The 18394-nt window shown below is 49.5% G+C and overlaps 10 protein-coding genes across 10 annotated transcripts; 6 read left to right on the top strand and 4 right to left on the bottom strand.

The window, feature by feature from the left end:
* Nucleotides 1-12: 12 nt before the first annotated feature.
* AUEXF2481DRAFT_4904 (uncharacterized protein) lies at nucleotides 13-758 on the bottom strand (the record flags this gene model as incomplete). The annotated part of the gene is made up of 2 exons (XM_013488261.1): nucleotides 13-31; nucleotides 85-758. The coding sequence occupies 2 exons, from the start codon at nucleotides 756-758 to the stop codon at nucleotides 13-15; spliced, it is 693 nt and encodes a 230-aa protein (XP_013343715.1).
* A 585-nt stretch (nucleotides 759-1343) lies between these two features.
* On the top strand, nucleotides 1344-1785 carry AUEXF2481DRAFT_213444 (uncharacterized protein). Its single transcript, XM_013488512.1, has one exon. The coding sequence runs from the start codon at nucleotides 1450-1452 to the stop codon at nucleotides 1729-1731; it is 282 nt and encodes a 93-aa protein (XP_013343966.1). The 5' UTR covers nucleotides 1344-1449; the 3' UTR covers nucleotides 1732-1785.
* On the bottom strand, nucleotides 1489-3303 carry AUEXF2481DRAFT_97600 (uncharacterized protein). The gene is made up of 3 exons (XM_013488511.1): nucleotides 2372-3303; nucleotides 2096-2321; nucleotides 1489-2040 (listed from the first exon to the last, which is right to left on the bottom strand). Exons 1-3 carry the CDS (start codon nucleotides 3178-3180, stop codon nucleotides 1840-1842), a joined length of 1236 nt encoding a protein of 411 aa, XP_013343965.1. The 5' UTR covers nucleotides 3181-3303; the 3' UTR covers nucleotides 1489-1839.
* Nucleotides 3304-3495: 192 nt separating this feature from the next.
* Nucleotides 3496-5100, bottom strand: AUEXF2481DRAFT_213219 (uncharacterized protein). The gene is made up of 7 exons (XM_013488510.1): nucleotides 4774-5100; nucleotides 4376-4724; nucleotides 4122-4328; nucleotides 4007-4072; nucleotides 3859-3953; nucleotides 3756-3803; nucleotides 3496-3704 (listed from the first exon to the last, which is right to left on the bottom strand). The coding sequence occupies exons 1-7, from the start codon at nucleotides 4802-4804 to the stop codon at nucleotides 3565-3567; spliced, it is 936 nt and encodes a 311-aa protein (XP_013343964.1). The 5' UTR covers nucleotides 4805-5100; the 3' UTR covers nucleotides 3496-3564.
* A 45-nt stretch (nucleotides 5101-5145) lies between these two features.
* AUEXF2481DRAFT_39831 (uncharacterized protein) lies at nucleotides 5146-6799 on the top strand. Its single transcript, XM_013488387.1, has 2 exons — nucleotides 5146-6700; nucleotides 6755-6799. The coding sequence occupies exon 1, from the start codon at nucleotides 5398-5400 to the stop codon at nucleotides 6688-6690; it is 1293 nt and encodes a 430-aa protein (XP_013343841.1). The 5' UTR covers nucleotides 5146-5397; the 3' UTR covers nucleotides 6691-6700; nucleotides 6755-6799.
* Nucleotides 6800-6948: 149 nt separating this feature from the next.
* Nucleotides 6949-10383, top strand: AUEXF2481DRAFT_39829 (uncharacterized protein). The gene is made up of 4 exons (XM_013488386.1): nucleotides 6949-7751; nucleotides 7804-8543; nucleotides 8590-8870; nucleotides 8922-10383. The coding sequence occupies exons 1-4, from the start codon at nucleotides 7187-7189 to the stop codon at nucleotides 10006-10008; spliced, it is 2673 nt and encodes an 890-aa protein (XP_013343840.1). The 5' UTR covers nucleotides 6949-7186; the 3' UTR covers nucleotides 10009-10383.
* Nucleotides 10384-10693: 310 nt separating this feature from the next.
* On the top strand, nucleotides 10694-11913 carry AUEXF2481DRAFT_39826 (uncharacterized protein). The gene has a single exon (XM_013488385.1). The coding sequence runs from the start codon at nucleotides 10729-10731 to the stop codon at nucleotides 11878-11880; it is 1152 nt and encodes a 383-aa protein (XP_013343839.1). The 5' UTR covers nucleotides 10694-10728; the 3' UTR covers nucleotides 11881-11913.
* A 170-nt stretch (nucleotides 11914-12083) lies between these two features.
* On the top strand, nucleotides 12084-14793 carry AUEXF2481DRAFT_97586 (uncharacterized protein). The gene is made up of 5 exons (XM_013488509.1): nucleotides 12084-12601; nucleotides 12652-13452; nucleotides 13501-13607; nucleotides 13660-14184; nucleotides 14231-14793. The coding sequence occupies exons 1-5, from the start codon at nucleotides 12539-12541 to the stop codon at nucleotides 14556-14558; spliced, it is 1824 nt and encodes a 607-aa protein (XP_013343963.1). The 5' UTR covers nucleotides 12084-12538; the 3' UTR covers nucleotides 14559-14793.
* AUEXF2481DRAFT_46963 (uncharacterized protein) lies at nucleotides 14716-16329 on the bottom strand (the record flags this gene model as incomplete). The annotated part of the gene is made up of 5 exons (XM_013488438.1): nucleotides 14716-15224; nucleotides 15271-15596; nucleotides 15643-15729; nucleotides 15779-16154; nucleotides 16212-16329. The coding sequence occupies 5 exons, from the start codon at nucleotides 16327-16329 to the stop codon at nucleotides 14716-14718; spliced, it is 1416 nt and encodes a 471-aa protein (XP_013343892.1).
* Nucleotides 16330-16864: 535 nt separating this feature from the next.
* AUEXF2481DRAFT_39822 (uncharacterized protein) lies at nucleotides 16865-18033 on the top strand. The gene is made up of 4 exons (XM_013488384.1): nucleotides 16865-17195; nucleotides 17246-17397; nucleotides 17449-17684; nucleotides 17735-18033. The coding sequence occupies exons 1-4, from the start codon at nucleotides 17034-17036 to the stop codon at nucleotides 17998-18000; spliced, it is 816 nt and encodes a 271-aa protein (XP_013343838.1). The 5' UTR covers nucleotides 16865-17033; the 3' UTR covers nucleotides 18001-18033.
* Nucleotides 18034-18394: the final 361 nt, after the last annotated feature.

Here is an 18394-nt window from a genome sequence, read left to right as displayed (position 1 = left end):
CTCTTCTTTCCATCACCAGTTCAAAACACCGCTGCGTTGACATCAGTCATTGTTATAGTGAAAGTGAGCGTCGAGTCAACGTACCCGTCTACTGCAATATCGTTACCGGTCATGTAGCTGCTCGCGTCACTTGCTAAGAATATGCAAGCTCCACGAATGTCATCCGGCATGCCGATCCGGTAATTCATGACTTCCGATTTCCAGCTCTCGAGTAGATGAGGGAACGGCGCTGTCATCTCTGTCTTGATATACCCCGGTGAGATAGTGTTGACGCGGATGCCATACTCAGCAAGCTCGACAGCTGACGGCGCACACATCGCCCGAACGGCTCCTTTGGTCGCACAGTATGCTGAAGAGTATTGACCGCGGACAGCCCTGGAAGCCGCGATGGACGCGACCAAAATGATAGAGCCACATCTAGTCTTGTTTTCGACCATCATCTTGGCGGCATGTTGCATGGTAAAGTAAGCGCCCTTGATGTTGGCATTCACAAGCCTGTCGAAATCCTCCGGTGTTGTTTCAAGAAGCTTGACATTCTTATTCACCCCGGCGCAAGGGATGCAAATATCGAGGGCTCCGTCAAACTGCTGCTGGAACTCTGCAAAGCCTCTTTTCAGGTCCTCCGGGGATGTCACATCGACTTTATAAAATGCCGTTTTCACACTGTATCTTGTTGCCAGTTCTTTGAATGCTGGGTCGGGCTGAATCATGTCGAAGATTGCAATATTCGCACCTGCTTCAGCGAGTCCTTCGGCCATGGCTAGGCCACAGCCTCGGGCTCCGCCTGTGACGAGTGCGGTCCTACCAGTCAGTGAAAACTAACCTTTGTCAGCTCTGTCGCAGTGAGTTGGATACGTTTTCATACTCTGGACATTTTGTCTGGGCTGTTGGGGATTTTTTCTCTTTGGAAGCTGGATTTCGATCTTTGCGGTCGCTGCAACTACTAATCAATCAACACGTCCCCATTTTCAAGAATCCTCCATCTAAGCACCAAGAATATAGCCAGGTGCACGGTGGAAGTACATCCATGCCTCAGTATCTGGATTGCAGTGCTTTGTCTGCATAGAGTATGTCGCACTTGTCGCAAGGATGGGGGCAAAGTTGGGACTCAATCCGCGACCAATAACGATAGGGGAGCCTTTCCGACGTCTCACTCCCGAAGCCGATCTCCATTTATGTGCAGACACAAGATTACTTTAGCCGGAAAGTAGAATAACATTATCTTCATCACTCTGTTAGGTGCACACGAGCACATCTCTTTTTCCACCTGAGCAACTTGCGACACAAAAAGTAAGCCAAGCCTCGGAAGGCCTCAAAGAGACCACCGCGCTAATTTCGTTAGTGTCTGACCAACAACAAATCACCACTCTTCTCCATACATATGGCTCTGTACTATCCTCCCGCTCCATCTCAGATCTTCTCGATATATACACTGAGGACGGTGTTCTCATGGCGCCTGGCTATCAACCAGCGGTCGGCAAAGAAGCACTCGAAACATCCTACGAACGCATCTTCTCAACCATCAAACTTGACATCGACTTCTCCATCGACGAAATCGTTGTAATGGATCGTGAGTGGGCGTTTGCGAGAACTACTGCAGCAGGGACGAAATATTGGCTCAAGAAGGATACACAGGAAGGTCATCACAACCAGGAGATTTTTGTCTGTCAGAAAGTGGAGGGTGCATGGAAGATTGCGAGATATTGTTTTTCGAGTATGAAGCCGTCGTAGTTGATCATGATCTTCAATAAATAACTGCTTCCGATGAGCTGAGCCTTCCTGGCCATATGATTGACAATTGAGTCGCAGACTGGCTAAGATCGCCCTGACTGGAATCTACTACCAAGCTAGATCTACTCGAGACGACATGCAACCAGCGGCTTCGTCTAGTTTGGACACAAAGCTTTCTTCCTCGTCTTCCTTCGCGCTGCTGACTGCCTTTGGCACTGCCGGCCAGATCTCCTTTCCGCCTTGCTCTTCTTCTCGCTTACGATGCTCCATGACCATTTCTCGCACGTTCTTCTGGAAGTACAAAGGTCCCTAGATTCGAGTTAGCAGAGCGTCACAAAGAGGCCTTGCGCTGAAGGGTGCGAACCTTCTCCTTCTCCGGATGCAATTCGCCATTCACGAAGACACCGGCACTCAGATTCTCTTGAGCGGCTTCGCATAGCTCCTTGTCCTCGTTGAGTACCTGTACGTAGAAGTCGTTGATCGCTTTGAACTCCTCATCACCAGCCGTTGTGTGGCGGAATACTTCATACTCGATCTTGCTGGTTGTGGCTGTTACTGGAAACATGCGTTGTATGTAGAAGAAGTTGTCCCTGGAAGATGTCAGCTCAAGTATGAGTCGATGCTTGCGAGGCAGACTCACGTTACGGTCACAGATGTTGTTGGGTAGAAGAACGTGATATTTCTTCTGAATTGTTCATCGGTCCGTGACTTGTTGAAGATATTGTGCTCCATGTATCCATTTGTAGTGTCGACACGGTATTTCGTCAGGTCGGAAACTCCAGCTATCAGTGGGTGTGATGTCGCGCAGTGATAGCATTCATTGTAATTGTCAATCAATGACTTCCAATTTGCTTTGACATCCATCTCCCAGTAATGATCAAATTTGAACTCTTTGGCAAAATCGAACATCTTCATCCTTGGTGAGTCGTCGATGCCCTTGAACTTGTCATCCCATTTGATGTCTGGCTCGCCGGCTTGCAAGTTCACCCAGATAAACCCAGCTTTGTCCATATGAACGTGTATAGGAAGCAAACCATGCTCAGTCTTGTCAAAGGCTTCCACAGTATCGAATCTGGGAGCTTTGGAGAGGTTGCCTTTGAGTCCATAAGACCAGCCGTGATATTTGCAGCTGAGGATGCTCGCCGTACCACATTGAGATTGTACGACAGGAAATGCTCGATGTCTGCATACATTGTGAAAGCCATTAATGTTGCCTTCGCGGTCCTTAACCAGGAAGAATGAGATGCCAGAGACTATGAATGACATGTAATCTCCAGCTTTGGCGAATCTCAAAGAGTGGGTGAGGATGATCCAACTCCTTTGGAAGATTGCCCGGCGCTCGAGCTGGTATAGAGCCTCGGATCTGTACCAGCTTGCTGGCAGGTTTCGCTGTGGCTCGGGTTTGTTGGCCGGAGTTTCCGTCGAGGAGCGGGAGAAGAGACGCCACATGATTGATAGTGTGTGATGCTTGGAGACTGAGGCGAAAGGATGGACGTCGCAGACTGAATTGTGTGCTGTACTACATCTTTGCCAAATTTCTGTCTTGTATTCAACGAGCAGTGGAGATGTGTGGTCAGCATAGGCAAGGGTGGGGTTGACCCATGTTCGGCGGGAGCTGCGATAGGCGGACCAACGCCGCATCCTGCCTATTCTGTATACTGATAAGCTTATCGTAAGTCAAAATTTGCCAAGCAAGTTTAGAGAGGGATCTGACGACATGTCAATATCAGCGAATCATATCTGTACCGGAGGTGTAAGAAGGTGGTGAGATAGTTACGTCGAATATTACTCATTATTTCACAAAAGCTCAATACGATACTTGAGTAGTGGCTATCAACATTTTGCTTTCCGCATCGCTTCCTCACGACTTGCAGGCATCAGACCGCCGACCGGTGGTTTATTCTTACTCTTGAACTCATCCGACATTTGCTCAAAGGTCACCCACTCAACGCCTTCGTGCGAATTGATGAATTCTGCATAGATGTTAGCACCGGTGAGCCTCAACTTGCATTGCGGCTACTGACCTATTATGCGTTCATGCATCAAGAGAACATGCGGTCTTCCGCTGACATCTGATTCGCCAGTCAATACAACGTCCTTTCAGTCGACCCGACGTAGCATACGTACCAGGATGAATGGTCATCGGAAAGATAAACTCATCATATTCGCGATAGTAGTACGTGAAATGGTCCTTCCATATATCTTCAATGTCACGAGGGTTCCTGGCGAGCCCGGTCAGCACTGTCAAAGCGACAATCTTGGTAATATGGCTTACACCCAGCCATGGCTGTTGGCGCTGTTCTTGATGAACATCATGGGCGGCAAATCATCAATGTACCAGCTAATGGCTGTCAGTGATCTTCTTACCAGTGACGCGCAAGATGTCATACCTTCCAGGAATCTCAACAAGACCTGTCTCCTCACCCTTAATCAGAGGCTTCATCCATTCTTCAGCTTTCTTCGCATAATCAATCTTTGTCCAGGTGTCACCTGTCCGTAGCCAGTACATCTGGCAATCTTCGTGACTCATTGAATGATCGTATTCAATGCCATAGGATAGAAGGAGCTCTGTGCCTTCTTTACTCGTCTCCCACCATCTGTGATGGTCAGGCCTGTTCACACTGTATTCGTGCATCTGACTTACGGAGCGACACTTCCACGCGGTGGCTTACCACAGAATTCAGTCAGCATCTTGAAAGTCTTATCCAGGACATCCTTCTGTTGCTCGAAAGTCATGTCTGCAGGATTTTCATGGCTGTAACCATGTAGCCCAATCTCATGACCAGCATCCCGCACAGCTGCGCAGTCTTCGGGAAAAGACTCAAGTGTATGGCCTGGAATAAACCAGCTTGCTTTGATGTCGTACTTGTCAAAGAGTTTGAGCACTCTTCTGGTACCGTGTGTACCGGCCCATATGCCTCGACTGATGTCGCTAGTGGAATCCTCGCCGCCATAACTACCGAGCCAACCGGCAACTGCATCAATGTCGACACCTTTGAAATGTCAGCGACATAAGCACAGCATGATACAGGATTCACTCACCGTAACCAACTAGAACTCTCTTTTTGCCCATGATTTAGTGTTGAGAGTACGATCAAGGTTAATTGAAGTGAAGTTCAGACTTTGCAAAATGTGATGGCGAACGCGAGAGGTCGTGGCTGATATTATAGCGGTGACCTAGTCTGACTTTGGATTTTGAGAGAGCTGGCGGACTTGTGTACTTTGCGGTAAGCTTCAGCGGGAAAGGTGGGGATTCGCGCAATCCAAGTCAAAGGTGACCCCAACCTTACTCGAAGCTCCAAGTCGCGCACTCCTCTCATGGCACCAAACTCACAAGCATACCTTTGACTTCCGAGATAGTAGGCTGATTATTCGGCCAGCTCGCCAAGGGAACCTTGATACGGGACCTGCCCGCAAGTGATGACCGGCTGCAGTCAGTCAAGGCCCGATCCCACTCTTCAAGTGCAATCATGTCTTCGAACAATCGAGAGTATGCTGAAACACCCCACCTTGTGTACACCTACAGACACCACGCTAATGTCCGGACGTCAAAGTCAAGTGATTTGATGGCTTGTGAGCATACTTAAGAATGTCGTCGACCTGGTGCAAATCACACAACCATCGCCATCCCCGATACAATCTTGTATTCTTGACACACCAGCAATCATGCCTTCGGCTATCTCTCCTCCCGCATTCACTCCTCTCAAGGACACCATTCTCTTCAAATCATGGAAGCTGGGAAATATCACACTCGAGCACAAGTTGGTGCAGGCTCCGTTGACCAGAATGAGGTGTACAAAGAACGATGAGGGCATCAACATCCCATCAGATCTCATGGTTGAATACTATGGCCAGAGAGCCAGCAAAGGAGGTCTTCAACTTACAGAAGCCACTGACATTTCGCGTTATGCGAGTGGTTATCCAGGAGTTCCTGGTCTGTTCTCAGGAGAGCAGCTAACTGCTTGGAAGCGCGTGACGGATGCCGTACACGCCAAGGGCGGCTACATCTTCTGTCAGATGTGGCATACCGGACGCGCCTCCCCGGCTGGACTCCTTGGTGGTCAGACGCCCCTCAGTGCCAGTAACATCCCCATTTCGGGCAAAGCACTTGACGGTACAGACTTCAGCGCCACACCACCCAAGGAGATGACCACAGAGGAGATCGCAGAGGTGGTTGCAGACTTTGGTACCGCCGCAAAGAGTGCAATCGAAGCTGGCTTCGATGGTGTTGAGATTCATGGTAAGCCTGTTCGAATCTTTCATCCTGCTCTTTATCTGACGTTTGCGATAGGTGCCAACGGCTACTTGCTGGATCAATTTCTTCACGATAATGTCAATGTCAGGACTGATACATACGGAGGCTCAGTCGAGAACCGCTGTCGCTTCCCGATCGAAGTCGTCAAATCAGTCTGCGACGCTATCGGCTCGCACCGTGTCGGCATTCGTCTCTCGCCCTACAACTACTTTCAGGACACAAAGGACAGCGATCCCAATGCTCACTGGGCTCACCTATGCGAACAACTTGCTTCTCTACCCCAACAACACAGACCAGTCTATGTCCACAGTGTAGAGCCTCGCTTCGACGAAGTGCTTGACGAGCAGGCCAAGATGGACGCTCTGTCAGCATACGGTCCTGGCAAGGGTGTCGAAGCTGAGGCAACGCGCAAGATTGGCCACTCGCTGTTGCCGTTCCGAAGAATTTTGTCCAAGGCCGACATCAAGTTTTTCGCGGCCGGTGCTTACACACGCGACAATGCTGTGCCCAAGCTCGAATCTGACGACGCGGACGCGATTGTGATGGGCAGATGGTTCATCGCCAACCCGGATTTGCCCAGACGGTTGGCCGAGGGTCTGCCTCTCAACAAGTACGACAGAGACACGTTCTATGGTGCGTCTCCGCCTCAGAAGGGCTACACGGATTATTCTTTCTTCGTCGGTGGAGCGCAGGCGTCGGCGTGAAATACGGCAGCTGCGAGACCATCAGTATCTCCTAGTCATGACCAATAGAAATCTACCTGCTTACACCACAGTCGCTGAGGTGCCTTGGACGTGTTTCCCACTATTGATTACAAGCTGACCCCCATTCTTGATAAGAGCGCGTTGAGGTTGATAGGAAAAATGCGGGGTTGTGATTGGCCGTGCTCAACGAGATCCCCCGAGGCCCCGGCTCGCCGACGTCGACATCAGTGTGAGCCTTCCTCTCTTCAAGCCATACAACGGACATGTTGAGGGTCCAGATTATTCACCGAATCAGGACATATGTCGCGTAGTCTCGCGGCAACTTGTCCGCCGCTGTACTGATGTAGCCCCGCATGTCATGGTCGCCTATCGCTCTTGCCCTTCCTGCTGATAAGGTAAGCAACACCTCGTTGTGCACTCATCACATGAGTCCACTGCTCAGCGAATCTTTTCCATCAACTATAGCGGAAGTTCGTATCGCAATCATTTGTCTACTATGCGCCAATCTAAGTCTACTGCCGGAGCTGAGAAGAAGTTTATCTGTAATCATGAGAATTGCGATAGACGATTCACTCGACATGAGCATCTGCAAAGACACTATCAGAACCACGCAGGGGGTGATTTTACGTGCGACAGATGCAGGGCACATTTCAAGCGCCGTGATCTCTTGGACCGACACATTTCTCGACATGAAGCCAAGGATGCGGAAGGAAGTGCTCTCATGACGCGAAAGCGATCTTGGAAAGATGCAGACGGAAATATTGTCTCGAAGAAGCCCAATTTAGGTGAAGACAATGACACCGACAAGCCAGATGAGCAGAGCGCTGTCAACGATTCTGCTCGTCTGTTGTCTCCACCATTGTCGTTTGACGCTGCAGATGCTCAAGCTTTGAGCGCCATGAACTTGGAGTCTATGGATGAGTCGCTACCTTTCATCCACGACCAACCAGGAATTGAGCAATCCGGAAATCCCATTCTAAACGATGATGACCTTTACGCCAACTTCACAAATCAGGCTGCTGATGATAACCTCTTTGAAGATGCATTTAATCCTGATACAGGTGCGGCCCCCATTCATCATCACTACCGAATCAAAGTACTGACTTAGTGTAGCGAGTTCATTCAACATGCCGTATACTACCATGAGCAACTACAATTGGTTATTCGATCTTGACACGGAGCTAAGTGACAACAACAGCTTCAGTATTGCAGATCTGGACTACAATGCATTCCCACCAATGCAGCCCGATCTGGACTCTACTCACATGGTAGACTTCGACATGTCAACCTTGCACCAGCCCTTGACTACTACAGAGACGCAGGCGCCCATTGCCCCCATGATCTACCCTCAGCAGAGCCAACAACAGTACCAGTCATCGATGCCATCTCAAGCAACTTCCACAAACGGGTCGTCAGCTGCTGACACTAGCTCGCCAAGGTCGTCACAATCTACTAAAGCGACGTCTGTGTCTTCTACACATCAACATAGAAGGCGTAAGTCAGTGGCTACACGGCGACCAGCTTTACCTACTGGCTTAGAACGTCCTATGACCTTGATGAGTGCAAACACCAAGCTGCCCAAGTTAGATGAGCTCGCTAGATCCCACATACTACAACTAGTCGAGACGGTTCGACCAGTTACCCCCACCGGTGATCTCATCTCACCTGACCATCCGTTTTTTGCTCTTCCGGCTTTGCAGACCTATTCCGACTTGTTCTTCACCAGGTTCAACGCAACTTATCCTTTGATACACACATCTTCTTTCGAACCGTCTAAGATTGACACCCTACTTCTCCTGTCGGTGCTGCTCCTTGGTTGCACATATTGCGAAAAGGATGCTCATCAGATAGCTGTATGTCCATTGACTTCCGGTGTTTGTCCGTCGCTAATAGTCACAGGTTTGCATTCATGACGTCCTGAGACCGCAAATCTTTGCTCATTCTAGCTTCAGTGCTGTCCCTGAACTCTGGATCCTACAAACGATATTGCTGGTCGAGTGCTTTGGAAAGTCGCGGGCTGGACAAAAACAGCATGATATGTCTCATCTATTCCATGGGTTGTTGATCAATCTCATCCGCCGCAGCGACTGCCAACTTCTGAAACCTGACCCCTCTATGGAAGCTCACGGAGACTTGGAAGACGAGTGGAAGGCTTGGGCCGATGCAGAGCAGAAGAAGAGGTATGCGATAAAAAGTTGCGGACACCTCTATGCGGTACTAACGCCGCACAGACTTGCTCTTCTCTGTTTCATGTGGGATACTCAGCATGCTGTCTTGTTCTGTCAGTCTCTCTGTATGTCTGCATTCGAGCTGAGATGTCATCTGCCTTGCGATCAATCTGTATGGGAAGCAGACTCTGCAGAGTCCTGGCAGAAGCTCCGCAAAGCACAAGCTACGCCTCCGTTGTTTCTTACTGCATTGAAGACTCACATCGGCGCCCAATCTCCCGCCGTATCGCGCAAGCTGAATGGATTGTCTCGAGTGCTGATCTTACATGGGCTAATGTCGATAGCTTGGGACATGAACAGACGGGATCAAACATCGCTAGGCGTCGTCGGCAGTAACATGCTAGACGGTTGGAAGCATCGTATTGCAGTATCGTACGACAGCTGGAAAGCCGACTTCGACGCCTATGTGATGTCAGTCACGCAACTGCTCTCCCAATCCTCGGCGTCTATGACACCAGCGGAATTGCAAGAAACACGGAAGGGCTTCGCCATTTACTCCACAGCGAACTCTGCACTCTACCATGCAGCTTATGTCATCCTCTTTTCAGATTTCCTGGATGTCCAGATTTATGCCGGTGCCAGACATCTTCTTGGCAGACCTGTAAGAAGGGAGGATTATGCCAGGTCGCAACAAGTAGTGAAGAGATGGGCGAATGAGCAAAGTCAGCACGCTGCGAGAGCGGCATGGCACGCTGGTCACATCATCAAAGATGCCGTGATGAACCTCGAAGATTTTGACGCTGGAGGTCTGTTCATACACCCCTGGTGTCTGTACCTCGCAACAGTCACAATATGGAGCTTCCATCATGCGCGTCCTGGCGGCAAGCGGACCAAAGGCTCGGATGATGATGAAGACGAGATGATTTGGGACTCGCAAGCGGATATGAATGCCTTGATCGGCAGTATGACCAGTGGTACCGCGGAACAACTTTCGACTTCTCTGACAAACAACAGGAAGATTAGTACTGCTGGGCTGACTGCGGTCATCTCCAAGCAATTGAGTAAGATCAGGTGGGCCGTTGTGCGAGATGGTATGCTTGTGCTGAAGGGACTTGTTCCGTGGAGACTCATCAACGAGCCAGAAGTATGATCAGCGCAGATTTACTAATGCCGCCCGTATCGATTTCCAACCTGGGACAAACCTCGTTGGTCATACAGTTGTGCTACTCGAGTCTGATGATAAGCTTTCCAGCAAAGTGCGATAAGACAGCGATAGGGAAGCGCTTGCGCGGGGCCGGCTCAAGGGCAACCCCACCCTTGACAAGTAAGCAACTCCACCCTCAGATACACTGTCGTCTTCTCCACTATATCCTGTGTCAGCACAATGGGTGTGCCAATCGTTATGCCAGCTCATGGTAACTTAATAACTGCCGTGAACTGTGTGTGAGCATTTGTTATACCACATTCCAACGCTTTGAATTCGCATTTTTCTAGTCGATCTATAATCGAAGACAACTGTTTGACGAGTCAAGGCAATGTCAACACAGAGCGGTACTTTCAATGTTCCAGTGTTGAAGCAGCAAGTACGAGATGAAAGCACTCAGTTGAACGTCAGCTCGCATACCATCAGGTTCATCTCTTCTAAATGCTGACTTGACATCAGATCATCATCGTCGGTGCTGGTCTTGGAGGTCTCGGTGCCGCAATCTCACTTTTACTCGCTGGCCACAAAGTTCACGTTCTGGAAAGCGCTTCCAAAATTGCCGAAGTAGGAGCAGGCATCCAAGTCCTTCCCAACAGCTCTCGTGTACTTATCCAGTGGGGTCTGGAGGAGCAACTTCTCCGCCATGCGACCTTTCCGGACGAGTGTATGATGCTTGGCTGGAAGGGTGAGCGATTATCTTCGATGAACTTTGAGGACGCGACGAAGGAGTATGGAGCCCCATTTTGGGATTTCCATCGTGCAGACTTGCATAAAGCCTTACTGGATAGAGCTCAAGAACTTGGGGCCAGGTTCTCAATCAACGCCAGAGTCATGGATATCAAGTACGAAACAGATGGCAAAGATACTGCCACTGTCTTGTTGAAGTCTGGAGAGCGTTTGGTCGCGGATCTTGTCGTTGGAGCCGATGGCATATTCTCGACTTGCCGGGAACTTCTTCTTGGAGCGCCCAGCCCACCCACACCCACTGGTGATCTTGCGTATCGTGTGCTGCTTGATACAAAAGCCATGAAGGAAGATCCGGAGCTCGCGCCGTTGCTGGAGAAGCCCCACAAGGTTCGCTATTGGATGGGACCAGGAGCCCACGCTGTCAACTACGTTCTTCGAGATGGGGAACTCTTCAACATGGTATTGCTTGTACCAGATGACATGCCGGCTGATGCGACAACACTAGACGGCAATGTCGAAGAGATGATTGAATTGTACAAAGATTGGGACCCTCGCATACCAAAGTTGCTTGCTCTGTGTCAATCGGTACAAAAGTGGAAGTTGTGCTTCCGTGCTGGCTTGAAGTCTTCCTGGTCGAATGAGGATGCGACATTTGTTCTTCTTGGCGATTGCGTCCATGCTACCCTACCTTACCTAGCTTCAGGTGCAGGCATGTCGCTCGAAGACGGTGCAACACTAGGCTTCTGCTTGAGCAAGATCAAGAGCCGTTCACGCCAGGAGAAACAAAGGGCCTTGAAAGTCTACGAAGACTGTAGACGTATTCGAACAGAAAGCATTGTCGAGAGAGGTAATTTGCAGCAAGAGCTTTACCACTTCGACGACGGTCCGGAACAGCAAGCTCGAGATGACAGGTTTCACTTGTTCGAGAAGCTAGAGGAGGAAATCATGGCCAACGGCGGTGTCAGCGTGAAGCTGCCTTCAGGACTCGCAGAAGGCGATGACCCTTTGGCTTGGAGAAGAAGCGGTGTTGGAAATTGGCTGATGTCGTTCGACTGTCAGCGCGATGTTGAGCGTCGCTGGCCAACAGGGATGGACACTATCTCTAGCCCAGATGTGCGAGCTCAGTTGTGAACGTGAAAGTCAAGAATAAAATATCATTACCAGAGGTTCGCGTCAAAGAAATGATTGAAGATGACGGTCATGATGGAACATTACTGCATCATCGAACGCGTAACTGTCGCGCTAGGATCTACGACTTTTGGCCACCAAGTCTCGGACTGAACAGCTCCTTCTTTCTTCCCCCCTTGACATTACTGAGCAAGTTTGAAAACATACGAAAGTCTGCGAAGCATCAAATATTCACATTTTATCTTTCCATGTCTGCTGAAGCGCAGCAACTTGACCCGCCTGTTAAGTGCTAGCTCTCTACCATCGACATCAGCTCGACGATGTCCTCAAGTACTCACACCAGGCCGCGAAGTACAAACACGCTGTAGCTGGATACTGTGTACCTAAAGGCATTGTCTAATAGGTTCAATCGGCGAAACGGTCCGCCCATCAAGGACTTGCACATCGTACTAGTTCCATCAGACGCCTATCTACCGAGAGATAGGGCTTGGGGCTCAGCGCGGGGGAAACGATCCGAATCTCGGAGGAGCTCCTCCCATATGAAAGGCAACACTCCCTCCCGACCTGGTCAGCATCTGGCAACATCTTCATTTCGACATTGGACCGTGCTGCCCCATACCCCAGTCTCTCACGCCATTCGGACGCAATTACAAATTAGTCAATGGAGGAACGCGTCTTGCAGCCATTTCAATGCGTGACATGCAAGTCCAGATTTACACGCCATGTCCGTGATACACCGGTCTGATTTCTTGAACCCTTGCTCACAGATACAAGGAAAACCTGAAGCGACACCTGCTATTGCATCGTGCCTCAAACGGTAGTACTAAGCATCCGTGCTTCTACTGCGACAGACTATTCTCCCGAAGAGATCTGAGGAAGCGTCACATCAAGAAGCAACATCCACAATGTGACACTGATCCCGACCGAGGCCATGACGAGAATGTCAACGCAGTGTCAACGAGTACCTCGGCGGAGCCTATAGATCTCCTCAGTCACATCGAGACACATCAAAAAGAGACTGAATGTCCTGGACCCAATCATGACCCAGTATATCCTCGAACCCCTTCTTTGTCTGGCGATGATCTCGCACATATAGACATCGCGGAGAGAGATCCTACGATACCGTGGACTAATAATGCCTGTTTGTCGCCGAATAAAAACCCACCATCCTCCTCGATGTCTCAGGCCCCAACGAGGACGATCCTTGCGGAGACTCTGCTTCCTGCAACAATACAGAGAGGCGTAGAGCTCTTCTTCATACACGTGTCACCTTATCTTCCATTCATTCACCAGCACACCTTTGATACTGTCAATGTACCCGAGGCTTTGTTGATGGGTATGCTCAGTGTCAGCCTCCAATTTGAGTCCGAGCAAGAGAAAGATTCCAAGATGTCAGCTCTTGCGTTTTCACGTGGACGAGAGCTCCTCGGTCAGATGAATGACTCTGAGGAGCCACTTTTTGCGATGAATATACACACTGTGCAGGCCTACATTCTGTTAGAGATGCACGCTGCCATGTACTCCGGAGGTCTAAGTACAACTATCGGGTTACAGATGCATCACAAATCGGTCGAGGTGAGTTCAGTTTGAAGTGATTAAATCCTACTAGTGCTAAGTGCTTAGCTTGTGCGACGCTATGGTCTGACCGAGCCTCTCACGGTTCACTCGGGGAGAACAGAAGACTTGGATGCACTCTGGAGACAGTTCATACGCAGCGAGAGTCACAAAAGGTCATTTCGTTCCATGGCATCATCGCTGCTGAATGATAACAAGATCCCGCAGGACACTATATACGGTCAATCAGCTCGATGTCTATTGGTACGACACGCTGTCACAGCCTCGACTGCTATCCCATCTTGAGATCAAGCATGATCTTCCTTGCTCCGAGCAGGTCTGGTCATGCTCATCCTCAACTGCTTGGGCTCATCAAGCGCTCACGCAGAGAACCTCGGCATCGCCCAAATATCTCACAGCCATACAAGAATGTCTTTCGTCCAGCGTCACATTCGACGTCTCTGCCTTGGAGCCCTACAGCGCTTTGATCGTCCTCTTGTTCTTGTTGAGCAGTGCGCGCGAACTTTCCGGATGGACGACTATGACGGGCCGGCTTTGCTTTGAGAGATTTGATGCTCTTAATGCAAGTCTTCTGGCGTTTGAGCCTTTGGTCGACAAATTCGCAGATGATGATCCGATGGCGGTTCTGATGAAGTCAACATGGCATATGGTGATGATTGAACTGTTACACTGGTCACATACCCATACGAATGGAGTCGTTGAAGGCAGTCTTGACGCCGCGTTTGCAGCAGCGTAAGTATCTCGGAAATCTGATCTGATCACGGCTCACACTTCACAGTACCCATCTCAGCATGACTCAGGAGATTTCGCCATCTCTTGAAGCCATAGCTTCACTAGAGCCGCATATCAATTACTTCCTCTCACTTCTTAGCTGTGAGCACGAGGTTTATAACGAGGCGCCTTGGGTGACAATTTTTGCTTTCAAAGCTGCTTTGATCGGTTGGCAGCTCTTCTCCGCAGATTGCTGGAAACCTGCAGATTTCATTGGAGCTGGTGACAAGTGGGACATGTACCAATGGATGGACACTGTATTTGATCGAAGGAAGAATTGGTGCGTTGGTAGACTTGTGACGAACAGTTTGAAAGAGCTAGAGGCTGTATCATGAGTAATTCACCTTCTACGCCAACCAATTGGGGAAGTAAATTATGTCGTTGTTTCCTATCATCCAATTTCAATTCCATTGCGCTATATAACCCTCCTATAACCCTCCTATACCCGAGTGGACTCAATCCATATCTTTCGAAGCCATTCAATCTCAAGGCCTAGAGACCTTCATAACGCCAGCCCATCTGCAGTTGCTGCTGCGTGATACCATGCCTCATAGCCTTCTGTGCAACCTCACCGCCTTGCTCCAACTTCCTGTTCTCTTTGAGAACATAAAATCTATACGCCGTAATGGTGACCAAGAAGATGCTAGCAGCAGCAAACAAGGCACCAAAGGCAGGATAGTAATGCGGAGCACCGATGTACAGGTACGACATCCAGATGTTGGAGATGCCGCCAATGGCGTTTGTCATGGCTACAGCTCCTGCTCTTTTGGCGATTGGACGGGGGAGATGTTGATTAATGATCTTGTAGAGCATCAACTGCGGACCGACAGACGAGAATGGCATCAACATCATTGCAGTGTAACGTGCGCCTGTGTTGAGGGTAGAGAGTGCGATAATGTAGGTTGCGCAGGCTATGCAGATGCAAATTACGATGACGCGGTACATGTTGTTCGTTCGATCCGAGTACCAGGTGATTCCGAAATAGACGACACCAGCGAGCACTGTTCATGTTAGATATGGTTAGGGATCATCTCGAGAATAACTTACCATAGGGTGGAGCGGTGAGGAGGAGCGTCTCATAATGTCCGTAGCCAAGTGTGTTGACGATACTCGGGAAGAAGTTGGCTATGGATCCTTGGACCTGACTCATCATGTTCATGAAGATGATCACGTAGAGCTTTGGGTCTTGAAGGCCTAGAAGGAAGCCCTTTAGAGTGCTGATCTCTTCGTTGGCTTCGCTTGCTCCAGCCTCTTTTTCGAGTCTCCACACTGCCAGATCTCTTTCGACAGGCTTGAGCATACGTGCATTGTAAGGGTACTCGGGCAAGAAGAAGACGCAGAAGAGGCCTACCCCAACGGTTGCAGAGCCCTCACTGATTCCGTTAGGAGCTGAAGAACATACATATTTCAGACACTTACATGATGAAGAGCCATCGCCATCCGCGGATACCATGAACGCCGTCAAGTTTGAGGATACCAGCAGCGATGAGGCCACCGAAAGCATTACTGTTCAATGTCAGAGCTGTACACCAAGCGCGGCAAGAATGGTTTTTACCCAACTTGCTGAGCAATGTAAAGTCCGGCGAATCGCTTTCCAAGTTCGCGCTTCGTATACCAAGCTGAGAGGAGGTAGATAACACCAGGGAAGAATACAGCTTCGACTGCTCCAAGAATGACGCGGACGGCAAGCAGAGAGTTGTAGCTGTTGACCGCGGCTGTAGCCGCAGAGATGGCTCCCCAGATGACCGTAGCAGTACAGATGTATGCGCCGGGACGAGTGATAGAAGACAATATCAGGTTCGATGGGATCTGGAAGGGCAGGTATCCTACGAAGAGAATGGAGACCGCCGTAGCAAATTGTGTGGTGCTCATGTTGAGATCTTCCATGATACCCTGTAGCTTGGCGGCGGCTAGGTTTTGACGGTCGATATCTTTGAACGGTCAGCATCTATCTGCTCTATTTGAATCACTCTTCTTGAAATACTAACAGTTGAGGATGTAAAGGATGCCAATGATCGGCATGATGGTGAAGTCTGCCTTCCGCTTCAGGCTTCTCTCAATCTCTCTGACCTCGTCTTCGGTATAGTGCTGTAGGCTTTCCGGCATAGGCACTGGCGGGAAGTCCTCAACAATACCAATGGCCTCGTCCGGTATCACATTTTTGCTCATAGTCGAGTCAAGCTTGGTGTCTTCAAAGGATGTTGACATGTTGTGCTTTTCTTGATTCAAGAATAGATGACAACAAGAAAGAGATTGATCGAATACTTATATAAATATAAAATAGGTTGCGGCAATGGAACAACGATAAGGGTATGTTTGTCAGTCGCCGTGGATAAAGAGGTCTTGAGGTGTAGCAAGTCATGACCTCTGTTCCAGCTGGTAGAAATCAGCTCCTCCCCACAGGTCTTCCAGATTCCATCATCAACATCTGAGGCGCCAATGCAACAACGCGTATAGCTGGAGACATATTCGGCGATAAGCTGCGGGCTCTGACGGATGTTGAGTGGAAGGTTGAGGAGCATGTCAAATGCGGCCAGGAGATGCGACGCCGGCGAAGCCACGTTGCGGGGCCGGAGGAGGGAGGAGCTCCTCCTTGCCCTCGCTCCTCCTCTTCCCACTCCTCCAACCTTCTCCATTCAGCTTCAGCACTATCATCATCCACCGTGGCAGGCACACCGGATTCGATTTCCAGCGAGTATAGAATGCAGATAGATCCTGTAATGACCAAGTTGTCCATTCATCATCCTTCACACAATTTAGTCTTCACCCCATAACCTGCGGCGCTCCCAACCAAACACACAGCAAACAAAATGGCCATCCAAACACAAAACTATACCGCACACACCACTCCCGTGCAAAACGCTCGTCTTCGACTCCTCAATACCCTCCGCAAACATGAATTGGCCTTGATGACCTTCATTGCAATTCCTTCTGTGCGACATGCTCAAATTGTGGCTATGACCGGCCTAGATGTACGCGACAGGAGCCTTGTTACTTTATTGGTTCCAGCTGACCTTTGCAGGCTGTCATTGTTGACTGCGAGCATGGACACATTGGTGACGATTCAATGCACAACTCTGTTGCAGCAATTTCATCCATGGGAGTATCTCCCATTATCCGTGTCCGTGGCTTCTCGCCTGACATTTTGAAGCGTGCATTGGACACTGGTGCGCAGTAGGTGTAATTCACTTTTGCGAGTGATTCAATTTTGCTAAGGTCTTGCAGCGGTCTCATGGTACCTATGGTCAACACAGCTGCAGACGCAGAGAGTGTTGTTCGCTACTCAAAATTCCCTCCTCTCGGCCTCCGTGGCCAAGGTTCGGCATTCCCAGCGATTGGTCATGGCCTGACGACCCCCGAGTACATGAAGAGTGCCAATGAGACACTTTTGACTATCGTACAAATTGAGACAAAGGAGGGCGTGGCCAATGTTGAAGAAATTGCTGCTGTACCTGGTGTTGGTAAGTAACAGCTTATTGGCGAAACATATTTGCAAGCTAACGGTATCTAGACTATCTTTTCATCGGTCCCAATGATCTTGCACAGTCTGTACTCGGTTATGTACCTGCTAGAGGCGATGAGCCAGAATATGTGGATGCCATTCAGAGAATTGTCGCAGCTGCCAGGAAACACGGCAAGTGGGTGGGAAGATTGGTCAACGATGGCCCCTTGGCTGTTGAAGCCGCAAAGCAATTCGACTCTGTTGCTATCACCGGTGATACTAAGGCTATCAGCAACTGGTACACAGCGCAGATTGCCTGTGTCAGAGAAAACTAGACAGATCACATCTATGAAATCCTTTTACACGCACAAATCGTCTCCAACATTTACTTCCGCCTGAATTGGTCTTGTCACTTGTTAACAATTCTGGAACTGTACATGACCCGTGAGAAGGATTGTAAGTAAGATGGGAATTTTGGAGCAAAACCATCATGCTGTCTCAGTCCATCTGCACACACGAGGTTCACATGATGACAGCAACTTTCTTTGGTGCTTCTCATCACTCAAGATGACCCATCTCCGCAGCTCGCTACATGTGTTACAGGTTAACAGGTACCAGACTCCTCGTCATGTCTCATGAACTCTGGCGAGATCAAATGCACAGAGGTGAGATGACGACCAGACTCTACATCACAAATATTAAGCGCGATCAAGGTTAAATCATACATGA

Source organism: Aureobasidium subglaciale (assembly GCF_000721755.1).
Source record: "Aureobasidium subglaciale EXF-2481 unplaced genomic scaffold scaffold_10, whole genome shotgun sequence".
Taxonomy (NCBI): domain Eukaryota; kingdom Fungi; phylum Ascomycota; class Dothideomycetes; order Dothideales; family Saccotheciaceae; genus Aureobasidium; species Aureobasidium subglaciale.
Note: the sequence above shows the minus strand (reverse complement) of the source record. Positions and strands in the feature narration are given on the sequence as shown.